The sequence below is a fragment of the Triticum urartu genome, chromosome 3A (assembly GCF_056163025.1).
Source record: "Triticum urartu cultivar PI428250 chromosome 3A, HENAU_Tu73, whole genome shotgun sequence".
NCBI classification, from domain to species: domain Eukaryota; kingdom Viridiplantae; phylum Streptophyta; class Magnoliopsida; order Poales; family Poaceae; genus Triticum; species Triticum urartu.
Window position 1 is genome coordinate 576640489 of NC_141875.1, and position 12816 is coordinate 576653304.

The 12816-nt window shown below is 42.8% G+C and overlaps 2 protein-coding genes and 1 long non-coding RNA gene across 4 annotated transcripts; all 3 read left to right on the forward strand.

Annotated features, from left to right (window-relative positions):
- Nucleotides 1-1772: 1772 nt before the first annotated feature.
- On the forward strand, nt 1773-4426 carry LOC147980596 (uncharacterized). Its single transcript, XM_087516922.1, has 11 exons — nt 1773-1928; nt 2008-2184; nt 2275-2400; nt 2483-2616; nt 2849-2924; nt 3001-3305; nt 3383-3566; nt 3638-3769; nt 3836-4077; nt 4161-4236; nt 4313-4426. The coding sequence occupies exons 1-11, from the start codon at nt 1773-1775 to the stop codon at nt 4424-4426; spliced, it is 1722 nt and encodes a 573-aa protein (XP_087373048.1).
- Nucleotides 4427-7621: 3195 nt separating this feature from the next.
- LOC125548769 (replication protein A 70 kDa DNA-binding subunit A-like) lies at nt 7622-9073 on the forward strand. Its single transcript, XM_048712314.2, has 7 exons — nt 7622-7689; nt 7764-7893; nt 7972-8239; nt 8319-8415; nt 8524-8648; nt 8741-8812; nt 8928-9073. The coding sequence occupies exons 1-7, from the start codon at nt 7622-7624 to the stop codon at nt 9071-9073; spliced, it is 906 nt and encodes a 301-aa protein (XP_048568271.1).
- Nucleotides 9074-10163: 1090 nt separating this feature from the next.
- On the forward strand, nt 10164-12496 carry LOC125545169 (uncharacterized). Of its 2 annotated transcripts, XR_015598557.1 has the most exons (5): nt 10164-10305; nt 10655-10853; nt 10932-11029; nt 11113-11257; nt 12017-12496. It is a non-coding gene; the product is annotated as an uncharacterized LOC125545169 (long non-coding RNA). The 2 variants fall into 2 exon arrangements; XR_007299927.2 differs by lacking the exon at nt 12017-12496 and having other exon boundaries at nt 11113-11951.
- The last annotated feature ends 320 nt before the right edge of the window (nt 12497-12816 follow it).

Here is a 12816-nt window from a genome sequence, read left to right on the forward strand (position 1 = left end):
TCAATTTCAGGCCTCAAAATTCAATGAAGAAGGTGATTCCAAAGTACCATGTACAGGATTAGAAACATCAACCTTAAGCTATTTGCCAAAAGATGCAGACCAAGCTTTGCATTCGATTTTTACAAATGGTACATTAGTATGACTGTCACCATTGTAGAGTACTGACTTTTATGTCAGGTTACCTTGCATAAATCTGTATGATTCTGACATTGTGTTTGGCTTTGTTTAAATGCATTGTGGGTCTGTACAATTCGAAATTTGGTCAGGATTGGCAGATCGAATCTCCAGGAAGAGGAAGCTAGCATCCTTGACCACAGTTCTTTGCCTGTTCTACTAAAACCAAGTTTTACTAATTATGTTCCTAAAAAAACTATAATTTTGGGTACGCTAACAAATTTCATGTGGTTAGCCCTTTAAACGAGTTTATGGGAAACAGAATTGGCAAAAAGTCCGTATCCAATCCAAACAACCCCAAGAAAGGTTTAATCCTCATCTCACTAAATAAACAACCTTATCCTAACCGTATACCGATACTACACATCTAGCTAGCCTTATATATATAGGAGAGATTCAATCTACCTCCAGTTTTTTGCTTCACCGGCGGTGCCAATCCAACAGACCTACCAATGCAGAACGCGGAGGGAGAGAGGGGAGTCGACCGTGACAAGGTAAGATTCGTGAGCACCTTCATCCTGATGCACAGGGAGGGGAGCAGAGCTCGATGGCGAAGAGAAGCCGTCGACGTCGTGGTGCACCACGGAATCCACTCCTGCTCGTACTCCGCCCATCCGGGCGAGCACGGCTTGCTCAGGGTCTCCTTGGGCTGCACGGCGCGCGCCGGTCGCCGGGCGTTGCCAGCAGAAGATTCCGACCGGCGTGTCGCCGTCGGGGGGGGGGGGGGGGGCAGGGGGCGCTGCGCGGTGGATGCCGCCGCCCAGACTGCGCGCCCGTCCGCGAGAGCCCTGCCCGGCGGATCTCGCCGGACACCAGGGAGTGATGGGAGTGGGTGTGGGATGCTCGCGAGGGCGCAGCCAGGCCGTAAGAATGGTTCGGAGGCGGGGGGATGGGAGGTTGGGCCAGGGATTGGTGCCTCGCACCGTCGCGCGCCGTGCGGATGCGCCCCATGACGCGCCGGCGGCTGCACAGGGGAGCTGGGTAGGTGGTAGCTGAAGGGAAAAGGGCTAAGCGGTGAGGAGAAAGTGAGAGCGGTGAGGAGAGAGTGAGACTGTGAGTCACAGCTACACTTCCTTCGTTCCTAAATATGAAGTATAATTTTTTATAGAGATTTTAATAAAAGACTACATACAGATGTATAAGACATACTTTAGAGTGTAGAATCACTCATTTCGCTTCGTATGTAGTCGATGTTTGAACCGAGGTATTTAAGAACGGAAGGAGTAGAACTAAGGTATTTAGACAGTCTGTCACTGCTATCAAATTTCTTAGATGTCTGTCTTTTTAATCTTTTATTTTGCATGTTGCATATGAATTATTATACTATTCCTAAAAATAATATGGCAGAACTATATTTAATTCATATATTTCACTATGCAGAATGTGTCGCTAACAGATATGGATATTGTTAACCATGAAAAAGAACCTATCAACAAGATCGATGTGCAAATAGAAATAATAGCAAATTCGCGTCATAACAAACCAAGAAGAGAAAATACAAATATTACACCACAAGGTATTTACTTTCACAGTGATTATCAGCCTTATCATTTCATTGACCTTTTTTATATGTAACTAATTTGGCTTCATGTTGTCCCATGACAGATTATATTTGCACAGCGGACGATATTTCCATTATTAAATCAATCATGTCCTTACATGAAAAAACGAAATTGGTGCACATCAATGATGCATTATTAACGAACGCTGAGATGAGATGCCTTACGCATGATGATGTGTTTTTGCATGATGATGTAAGTCAAACCACACAAACTCTCGTAATTAAACATCAGTGTCTCAAAATTTAAATGTATTATATCTTTGAAATTATAGGTAATAAATGCATACATATACTGCATAAGTGCCCAGGAGCATCTGCAAAATAGAGCGGATGGAAAGGTACACATAGCAAGCACGTTTGTGTCTTCCCTGTTTAAGAAAGATAAGATAGACCCGGCAACACATCGCCACATTGTAAAACGAGTGAATACTTTTCTGGAGCATGACATGGTCAGTCTTAACTCACTACACTTATAATATAATGAAGCACATCTTTTTACCTGAAAGTGGTTATGTGATATATAATATTTATTACTTCAGGTATTCCTTCCAGTTAACATCAGAAAATGCCACTGGTATCTATCAGTAATCAATGCGAAGAAACGAGAGATACAGGTACTGGACTCGCTTGGAGTTGGAATGGGCCGCAGTGACCTCACTATGACGGTAAATGTCTGCTTCTTGTGTTTTCCTCTATACATTACATTCTCTTTGCTCTAATATGTAGTGACAATTTTCCATTTAATAGTTACAAGGACTTGACAAGCATTTAAAAATCGCATGTGATATGCCGGAGTTTAAGAGAGGTGATAGGTGGCAGGACCTCGATATTATGAATTGGACAGTCGTAGACAAGTTCCAAGAGCCAATCCAAACAGATAGGTATGATGAACACATCTCATAATCTGAACTGAATTATAGAGAAATTTATGATAGAATAGTCTTGTGAAAACATTATTGATGCAAAAATATGGTCTTATTTGTTAGCCAAAACATTGAGGTAATAGATATACATTGGACAATAAATGGAGACATGTACAATGAACATTATTACTTGTTTAAATACTTTATTTATATTGAGATGAAAGCCTAAGGAAATATTTTGATATTGTAGCGCGTCATGTGGATTGTTTATGTTAAATTGTATGGAGTATTGGACTGGAGATATTTTGTCTGATAATTTCACTCAGGTATCTCTTTTTTCATAATAGCAGATTTCATCTCAATGGTGCTTTTTAACAAATTATTTTTAATTACTATATGTAGAAGGACATGAAAGAATTTCGACGAAAATTAGCTGTCATATTGTTGGAGACAGAACTTAATAAGTTAAAAGGAAGTCCAATATATTATCGGGCTGACAATGAAGAAAATGTATCTGACAATGAAGAAAATGTATCTGATTCTGATGTTGAGTTTTTGGAGGACCGAAAGCGTAAGCGGCAAGATTCACATGATGGAGCCGAAGACAAAAGCCCCCTTCGGAACCCCATCATGGCCGCGGACCCGCAAGATTTAGTTGATGAACTATGCCACCACATCATGTCAATTAATGATGCTACTTCCTTGGAGTAAGGAGCATGTCTAAGAAGTATAAAGTTTCAATATACACTATTACAATGTTACAATTATTAACTTTTATCTACAGGAAGTGGATGCGAAGTTCTAAACCCCATCCGATAGGATTAAGTCTTAGAAGGATCCAAGGTATACTCCGCAGGGACCAGCTGTTGGACATTGATTGTTTCAACATGGCTATACGTATACTTGCAAATGATGAGGCCTTACTGACAAGAGATCCTCCTGTGCGCTTTATGGACCTACAATTTTGTGTAAGTTACTGCACATCACAAATTATTATTATCATTGTCACCATCATGTTCCTTAACCATTTTTTACCCAGACGACCGTGATTGAAGCTGCCCTCGCTTCCGCACGAGATTTAGATTCGCGGGTACAGCCAGATATTCAGGCGCTAGCATCATTGCTTCGTAGCTCGACTGAGATAGACCACACCATCTCATCATGTAATTGGGTAAGTTTGGTCTATTTTATATGGTAGTCGTGATTAACATTTATTCTAAATGAGTGTTGCTTGTAGATATTGCTTCCTCATGCATTCCTCGGCCACTTCATCTTGTTCGCAATCAACAAACATGCCCGTCAAGTATCTATTTTGGACCCACTTATTCCGTCCTTATCTTCAGAGAGATATGCATTAAAATTTCAGAGGGTTGCATTCTACCTGAATGATGCACTCGAATTAGCACAACCGGGTTGGAAGTCTGATACATTTTTCTGGCCACGTAAATCACCAATTGATGTTCCGACGAGCGTAGACCGGTAAGTTACTCTGAAAATCAATATGCACATTTTATATTTATTGTCATAACCTCCCAAGATAATGATAGTGTATTCATCTACAGGAATGAATCTGGTTATTTTGTTTTCAATTTTATGCTCTCATGGCATGGTAACAAATTTGTTCGTCCAATTTGCACGGTGGGTATTCTATATTACACGTCCATAAAAAGTTTGAAGCGAAATTGCATGCTAACATCATACATTGCACATGCAGGATGGTTATGAGTTGAGAAAGAATTTGTTGATACACTTGCTCGAGTATCATGCGAATGAAGCTGAAGACAACATCCCGTATGATGTACGAGAAATTCTCAAGTGCCTCAAGTAGGAAGTTAATAAGAGATAATAAACTGGACTTGATCTCTACGCATCGGTAGTCAGACTATAGTTTTTTTTATCAGAATTTATTTGTTCATCTCCATGGATTTGTTTTCCGTATTTGCCATATGTTGTGGCTATTTATTTATAAGCTTTTGCGATGCAATATGTATTGGAGGGGGAAAAAGTTAAGCTTCGTCTGAAGACAGATGCACTCATTATCTTATTTTCAATTTTATGCTCTCTGGGATGGTAACAAATATATGCAAAGGCATGTAATTTTTTCCCCTCTGTTATAAAACTCTCCGACACAATATTTACTCTTTGAAAAAAAAGTCTTGGGGAATATATGCACTTAGCCTACGAATCGCCCGCAAAATGCAAAGGAAAAACGAAACAGCTTCACGCATGATACTTGTGCCCGACCTGTGCACGACAAGCAAATCCAGTTACTACTGCTGTTCTCAGTCGTGTAAGCATGTGCGGTTGGATTCCATCGTCGTCCAGCTATCGTGTAATTTTTGTCGTGTGTAGCACCTCTCAAGGAAAAAAAGGCTCGGCCTGCGAACCGATTAAAAAAAGCCCGTCCACCGGACGAGAGACCAAGCCCGTCCGCCGCCGCATGGCGATACGCGTCCCGGTCTGCTTCCCCGTCCGCCGCCGCAGGCCGATCTGCTTCCCCTCCGCCGCAGCACCTCTTTCCCCGCCCACCCCCTCTACCCCCCTCCCCCCCGATTTCCTCCATGGCAACTGACGGTCAGCTCGAAACTGGCAACCGCCGGTCAGCGTTGTTATGTGATCGTGGAGATCGTCGATGGTGGAGCTATGGCAGTTATCTCCCCACCCCGCATGATAAAAAGGTGCAAACCTCCCTTGTCTTGAGTTCTCCCTCATTCTCTCTTCCTTTTTACTCATCGGGCCACCGCTGCCGTCTTCACCTCGCGCCGACATCAGCGGCGGCAGTGGAGCGGACGACGGCTTCGTGCCTGCCCTCGGTGCGTGGTGAAGGGGCGGTGGCGGTCGACGTGATTCGGCTGGGTGCGCGCTACACCGCGTGTGGCGGAAAGAAGTCCACATAACCCCCTTAAATTTCACAAATCGGCCACTTAACCCCCTCAACTCTAAAACCGGGTATTTAACCCCCTGATATTTAGAAAACCAGACAAAACACCCCCACACATTGTTATAAGCGGTTTCACTAGGCAGTTTTGCAATGTGGCACGAGTTAACATAACTACAGAAGGAAAAAGCTAAGGTGCACATTGGGCCTAACTGTTCACGACGCGACTCGTACTGCCTGATGGTGCTGCTCCTGCTGCAGTGCTGCTTCTTCTGTCGTTGGCAGCATGGACGAGTAGTGGTTGGAGTTGTTCATGGCGAGAACGCGAAGGCTTGTCCGAAACTGGCACTGCTTGTGGCGATCCGATCATTTTGAGTGATACGTACGTTGCTACTAGGAGTAGTACTGAATCGGACAAAGCAAAGATTGATAAGAACCTTGTGTACGCGTGTGTGTGTGTTGCCTTCCGGCCGGCTGCATGATCAATCAGCCGGGTCTATTGTGCATGCATATGTTAATTGATTGGGATAGATAAAGCTAGCCACATAGCAGAGTCGTAGCAAGGATTGAGCGAAACCGTCAGCATGCTTCGTTGACGTCGTCCCATGTCGCCGGAGAGTGCTTGGCTGCATGGAGCTAGAGCTGAGCCTGCAATGTGAAAACGGATATGGCACCAGCAGCCGCATACAGCATGTGCGTGTGGTGGCATGGAGGCGGCCAACTGTAACTGGTCTCGTGTGGAGATATAAATCAACGTTGAGATGCCAGTGAGGGCAAGTAGCAGCATCTAGTGGCAAAGTAGATACTGATGGCAAGGAAGCACGGCCGAAACGATGGCATGAGTGTCGATCGTCATTCCACGAGAAATCATGTGGTTACATGCCTGGTGGATAAAACCACTCTCAAAACCACCTCCAAAGCTATCAGGGGGTGTTATGTCTGGTTTTCTAAACTTCAGGGGGGCAAATGCCCGGTTTTAAAGTTGAGGGGGTTAAGTGACCGATTTCTAAAATCTGAGGGGGTTATGTGGACTTCTTTCCGTGTGGCGCTGCTCCGACTCGGCGGCGCGTGGACCAGGGCAGACTCGCCGCATTCCGGTCACGACGCGCATCCAGCTCTGCTGCAACTGCCGCTTTTTATCATCCACGGTCACCTGCGACATTCCACATACAGGCCAGGTCTGAACAGAGAAGTTACCTGCCACACAACAAGGTAACATACATTCCCGCCAATCAGTTTCTTTGGATGTAATGGAAACAAATAATGCATGAGAGAGATATGGAGCTCAGCTCCTTCCTTTAGCAATCTATGCTTCTCCCAGTAAATCCTTGCATCTTAGAGGCTTGAACCAACGTTGCTTCATTTCTTGATAGCAGTTTTCTTTTAAATATTATACTACCTGAATGCCCGTGGTTCAGTCGTTATATTCATACTATGCATACATAAATTCAGCCATTAAAAAAATTAATCTGAGAGCCAGCATGTGCATACCTTAACAATTATTCATTGATTCTTCCTGCTAAGCTTTATTAGCTGCAAGTGAAATGGTGGGAGAGCACTCGTCGCCATGGCCGAATCTAGCGACAAAAGAACAATTTTCACTTCTCAAAGAGCAATTTTCACTTCTCAAAGATGTTCTTTTACTTTGGCAGCTGCAGGCCACATATATATTAGTAGTCCTGTTGTACAACTTTGATGAATTTTCCTTTTCCAAGTTATTGTTGGTCCAGTTATTGGCCTCTCTAAAAACATTTGTTTTCACATGTCCTTTGCTCCCAGGAAATCTGGTTCAAGCTCTACTGTTGTTTTATAGAAGAAAGTTGGAGGCGGCATTCGAAAATCCAGCAGGTTCTTCTTCTGGGTATGAAAAAAAAATGACTATAGATTTCGTGGTCTGCCATTGCTTTTCTATTTCTTTGTGTTCTTGTTGTATCGGATGGCATGATTGGCATCTATTTCAAAAAGTCCATATACTTCAGCAATTGACAGATTTTGCTATCATACAAGTCAATAACAATAGGCATCAATTGCAAACTTTAGAGGTACTATGCATGTGTGTTAGAATTTTATTGATTTGTATCTATCCTTATTGCCACTCTGTTGCTTCCAAATTTAAATGTGACATATTTTGTTAAACTGTATTAGATGGCGCCAATTAACCTTAGACGTCAGCGGACATTTGCAAACTTCACAAAAAAACCAGTTGAGCCTAGGTAAGTTTAACATGCTTTCTCATATATGAAAGAAAAGAAAAACCCTGTTAGCTAATTTAAGCTATTTGTTATAGATTCATAGACTTCGACGACATCGAATATTCTGATACATTCAGGACTTGTAGCATCTGCGTGAGGGTAGATGTCAAATTCCCGGTTAATCCGAGTGGTGATAAGCTTCACTTCATTCTTATGGACAAAACTGTAAGTCTCAAGCATGTTAGATTGCTAAAATAGACATTTGTTTTATCATCATCTAACATTTCCTAAAACAATTCTAAGGGTGCCAAAATCGAGGCTATAGTTGCCGGAAAAGATTTAGTGAATAGATTCAATATTACATTGCACATGGGTCGTAAGTACATCATTCATGGTGTTACTACGTGGCCTAACTTTGAAGAACTGGAGTGTAGATACATTCAACACACATATGAGTGTTCCTTCAGCGCAAGGACATTTGTTGAGTCTCTCTCACTTCAATTTCCAACATATCCCAAGCATTTGATGCCGTTCCAAGAAGTTCAGAGGTGTCCAAGAAACACTTTCGTAGGTATGCATTCAAGCATATAATACTTACTAACATAGTGATAATCTTGGTATATAATTTTGACTAATGATAATTGACACAGACATAATTGGCATAGTCGTTCATTATGATGGACATGAACGCATTGGGGGATACCCAGGTGCTGAAATATATAGAGAGGTCACCTTCATGGATATGTGGTATGTGTACTTGGTACATAATAGTTCCAACTCTTTTATACCGAATAATCGAAATTAGTTCAAAAAGTCCTTGACATGGTTACCATTTTAAAAAATTCCACATTGTAGGGGCAAACTTATAGTTGTTGGGATTTGGGGTGGCAACTTGATTCAGAACTCATATAGGTGGTCAACAACTGAAGGCAGTAAATCTATTGTCCTTGCCACTATGCTTCGTAAGGATTGCAAATACGGTAATTGAAGCATCTATACCAATACATGTATTGCATATTCTAAGGAAGTGTATTGTTATGTCAACCTAAATATTTTTTTATCTTGGCAATAGGAAATCTGGAAACTTCAAATTACACCACCCTTGCATTCAACCCGGATCATACTGCAGCACGCGCACTTGATGGTGAGTAGTTATGACTTTTATTAACTAAAAATCAATTACTTACGATTGTTATTAACATATGTAGACAAATTTTAAATATTATTAAATGCAACATTTATAATATATATTTTTGCAGATATTCGCCAGAAAATAATAGGTGGGTTGATTGATATGAAGTTTGTTCAGCAATTTATTGAGTGGAGGTGGGCTTTCCTAGCAAGCGAGTTGTCTACAAAGGATCCCCGACACAGGATGTATACAAAGAAAGCTCGGCGCATGTAGTAGAGATAGTAGACATTGGTTATGCCTATTACGCATGATTGTGTGTTTCAATTTATAAGTGTAGTTATCACGTACTTGGTTTGTATGTACTATGTAGGTGACTGTTTCGTCATATTTATTTGTGTCTATGGTGTTTTAAGGGATGTGCTAATTTCACGGATGATTTAGTTATTATCTACATTTAAATACAAGTTTGTCCATGTTCATAGATTTTGAATTACCTATGACATTGTTTTTTTATCAAAATATATTCTATAAAAAGCACTCATTTAAAATATCCAAGTCCATGCTATCACTTTGTCGAGTAATCTTTTCACATCATATACTTCATATTTTGTGTGTCCGTGGCAACGCACCGGCATTCAACTAGTTATTCTAATCCTAGGATTAGAATAGTTATTTGGATCACATCGCCTTATATAGGGCTCGATGGGGTTGTTCCTGAGATCCCTTAACAGACAAAAAACTGGCCCATTATGCACCTCCCGAACGGCCCGTTCCACACCCACGGCCTTCTCCCCGTCACGATGCCTCCACGATCCCTGGATCCCCGCCGACCAAGCCACCGCGCCCCCCACCCCGCCGGCCCTGCGCCTCACCTTCCGGCCAGCCCCGCGCCAACGACCCCGCGCCTCCCCTCCCCGCCGGTCCCGCTTGCCTCCTGGATCGTGTCGCCACCGGACACCCACGCCGCCGTCCTCTGCCCCAACCACTTCTGCCACTTACATCTGCCCCGACCACTTCAGCCGCCGTCGTCCTCCCGCCGACCACCTCCACTACCGCTCTCCGCCCCGACCACCTCTGTCGCCGCCCTCAACCCCACCCACCTCCGTCCCCGCCCTGCGTCCCAGCCACCTCCGCCGCGCCTGCCCCAACCACCTCCTCCATGGCCGCCCTCCGTCCCGACCACCCCCGCCACCAACCTCCCTGCGGCGCGACCTTCCCTCTGCTCCATCGCGACCTTCCCTCTGCTCTAGCGCGGCTTGCCCTCTTCTCCGGCGCGTCCTCCACAACCTTCCTTCTCTCTCCACTGCGACGGCAACACAGGGAGCCATAGCTCGTCACCGCCCGATTTGTTTTGGTTGTTGCTATTTTGTTTAATTTCTTTCGGCTTCTTGCAAGATCTGTGTGTTGGGGCAATGAACTTTGCAAAAATTGTAGTTCACGTCATGCTTTTGCTTGAACCCGTGCACCACTACTTCCGAAATCAGCTCTACTCGTTCAAGCTACAGGTTTGATGTTTGTTTCTCCAATATTGTTTGCAAATTCATTATTGTTGGTATGGATGCTTCTCTGCTGTTCATCTTAGTATGTTAAAAAAGAAGCATGAACGATTGGGTCTGTATCTCCATAAAAAGAGAGCCCCTTTCTGAGTATTGATTTGACAATTCATTTCATATGCTGTTAAAAAAATTAACCATGTAGAATGTGAGGAACTGAGATCTACGTGCTAATGCGTGTGTTCATGCACTAGTGTGCGTGCGTCCGAGGATCCTTCTGAACTTCTTTACGTCTACAAACAGAGGACCATTCAGAAATCCTAATGTGCAGTTATTCTTGTGTGTGTGTTTTGTCCTTCAGAGCATTTTCTTCAGGGGAATGGAGAGCACCCTCACCCTGACCCGATCTGCAGCGCCGCCCCGAGTCCTCCCAACGCAGCCCCAAGCCGTTCAACTACGCAGCCCCGGGCTGTTCAACGACGGAGCCGCCGGCCGTTCATGAACGCAACACAACCCTGGATCCTGCTGCTCAACGTCCAGTTCAACTTCTGCTGAATCCGGTAAAGGGAGACTTCTTGTGAGAGCAATTCCCTCTTAATTTTTTTTCGTTCAAAGTTCTAATTTGCTAGCTACTTCAGCTTCAGCTAGCCTGTGTATGTGGCTACCAAGGTGGCATGCATTTAGTGCTACTTTGTTTTCGTATCCACATGTCGCCAACGGCACTACGAAGAGGAAGGTCAGCATCTGGCCCTCTAGAAGTTCAGTTTGTTGATTTTCTGAAGTTTTTAAAGTGGACTACAATCGTGTATATTTTTGCAGGGCCTTGTGAAGTTCAGTTTGTTTCACTTTCTAAAGTTCGGTTTCTTGATTTTCCGAAGTTCAGTTTGTTGATTTTCTGAAGAAAAAGGTTGCTTCACTTGCACTCCTCTATCTGGTCCTGTGTGGTGATCTCCTCGACTCCTAGGTTAGGCACAAACTGAGAATTGTAGGCATCTTTTGAGTTTAAAATGCTTGAATCTACAGTACAGGATTAGATAACTTCCAGAAGGTCTATAGTTCATACCCCGCTGTCATAGCAGCGAGCAGTCGTAGGTCGTCTGGCGTGCTCTTGGCTTGTTCTGTTGAGAAAAGTTCAGAAAACTAACTGAACTCTTGGCACGGTCTGGCGGTGTTTGGCTGCATCGGCCACCAGACTGCCAACCTCCACCACCTGACGGCAAGGAGCCAAGGTGGTGAGCTGTTGACGCTGGCACAACACCCCGACGCAAGCGAGTCAATTGTAGCCAACGCAAGGAGAGATTAGTATAGTGGTTTGTAGTGTTCAAATCCATACATGGCGTTTTCTGGTGGAATTGGTTAACATGAAGGAGCTACAGGTTAATACTACAAGCGCTTCACTTAAATAGTCCTAGTTGTCCACCAACTTTTAGTCATTCGCTTTTGCAAGAAGTGCTCATCTTTTTCCTATTGCATGACTAGCTTTCAATGGTGATGGCTCTGATTTTTTTGGGAGATGTATGAGAACAAAGGTGCATGTGTGGTAGAAAAAAGATTTCTTTGTACATATATACTATGGTCATTTTGTTCTTTGGACTATGGATGTTTATGACATTGGATTGCTCTGGTTTTATTGAACATATAAAAAAATATTGACACTAGATTGCTATGGTTTTATACACATTTCTTTGCGTTTATCCTCTGAAAAAATTGGCCATTGTTGCAGGCCGGCTTCGCCAGATTCTTGAGTTCAGCCCTAAAAATAGGAGCATTATGTGTTGTTGTCTAGTTTGCTCACTTGTTGGAATGAAAAAAAAAAGACTGAAGGTCAATAGAAATTGATCCTAAAGGTCAATAGAAATTGACCCTGAAGGTCAATAGAAAGTGTTCCAGAAGGTCTGTAGTTGTAGGCATCTCCTAGGTTCATCCCACTCAATCATTCCATGCTTGCTCCTTATATCTCCTTGATGAAGAAGTACAACTACAGTATGGGATTCAAATCAGCACCGGGCGTCAAAAGAACAATGGAGATGTTGTGGTGGCGTTTGTGCATACGATGGTTATGTGTGTGTGTGTGTGTGCTTTGTGTGTGTCTTCGTGGAAATGGGTTAAAAAAATTCATGTTTTGTCTATAAAAAGGAGGAGGTTCAAAAATAAGAAACGTAAGAGTTCAAAATACGCAACAACAAAAATTCATGTAAGAGAAATTCATGTGCGAGAAAAACATGTAAATTCACAAATAAAAAAATATAAGTCATGTTTATGACTACGACTAGTGTGTGTTTAGCCATATTGTTTAATTTGTTGTTGAAGCCTCTAGGAGTTCAAATGCAACAAGCTAAACAAAAAGTTCTTAGACGATTTTTTTAGAAGAAAAGAAAAAAACATGTAATTTCTTTGGATACACTAGAAGTTCGCATAGTAAAACTACAGAAAATCTTATTGCACCGAAAATTGTAAGAAGTTCATAAATATCAAATCAAGAAGTACAAATTAAAATAACGGAGCAATTTAATGTTTATACAA

What these genes read in the sequence shown, in the direction of transcription:
- LOC147980596 (XM_087516922.1), top strand. Translation starts at nt 1,773, where the DNA reads ATGACAGATTATATTTGCACAGCGGACGATATTTCCATTATTAAATCA. An exon ending in ATGTGTTTTTGCATGATGAT is followed by an intron (nt 1,929 to 2,007) that starts GTAAGTCAAACC and finishes TTGAAATTATAG; the next exon opens with GTAATAAATGCATACATATA. An exon ending in GTTCCGACGAGCGTAGACCG is followed by an intron (nt 4,078 to 4,160) that starts GTAAGTTACTCT and finishes ATTCATCTACAG; the next exon opens with GAATGAATCTGGTTATTTTG.
- LOC125548769 (XM_048712314.2), top strand. Translation starts at nt 7,622, where the DNA reads ATGGCGCCAATTAACCTTAGACGTCAGCGGACATTTGCAAACTTCACA. An exon ending in AAAAAACCAGTTGAGCCTAG is followed by an intron (nt 7,690 to 7,763) that starts GTAAGTTTAACA and finishes TATTTGTTATAG; the next exon opens with ATTCATAGACTTCGACGACA. An exon ending in TCCAAGAAACACTTTCGTAG is followed by an intron (nt 8,240 to 8,318) that starts GTATGCATTCAA and finishes TAATTGACACAG; the next exon opens with ACATAATTGGCATAGTCGTT.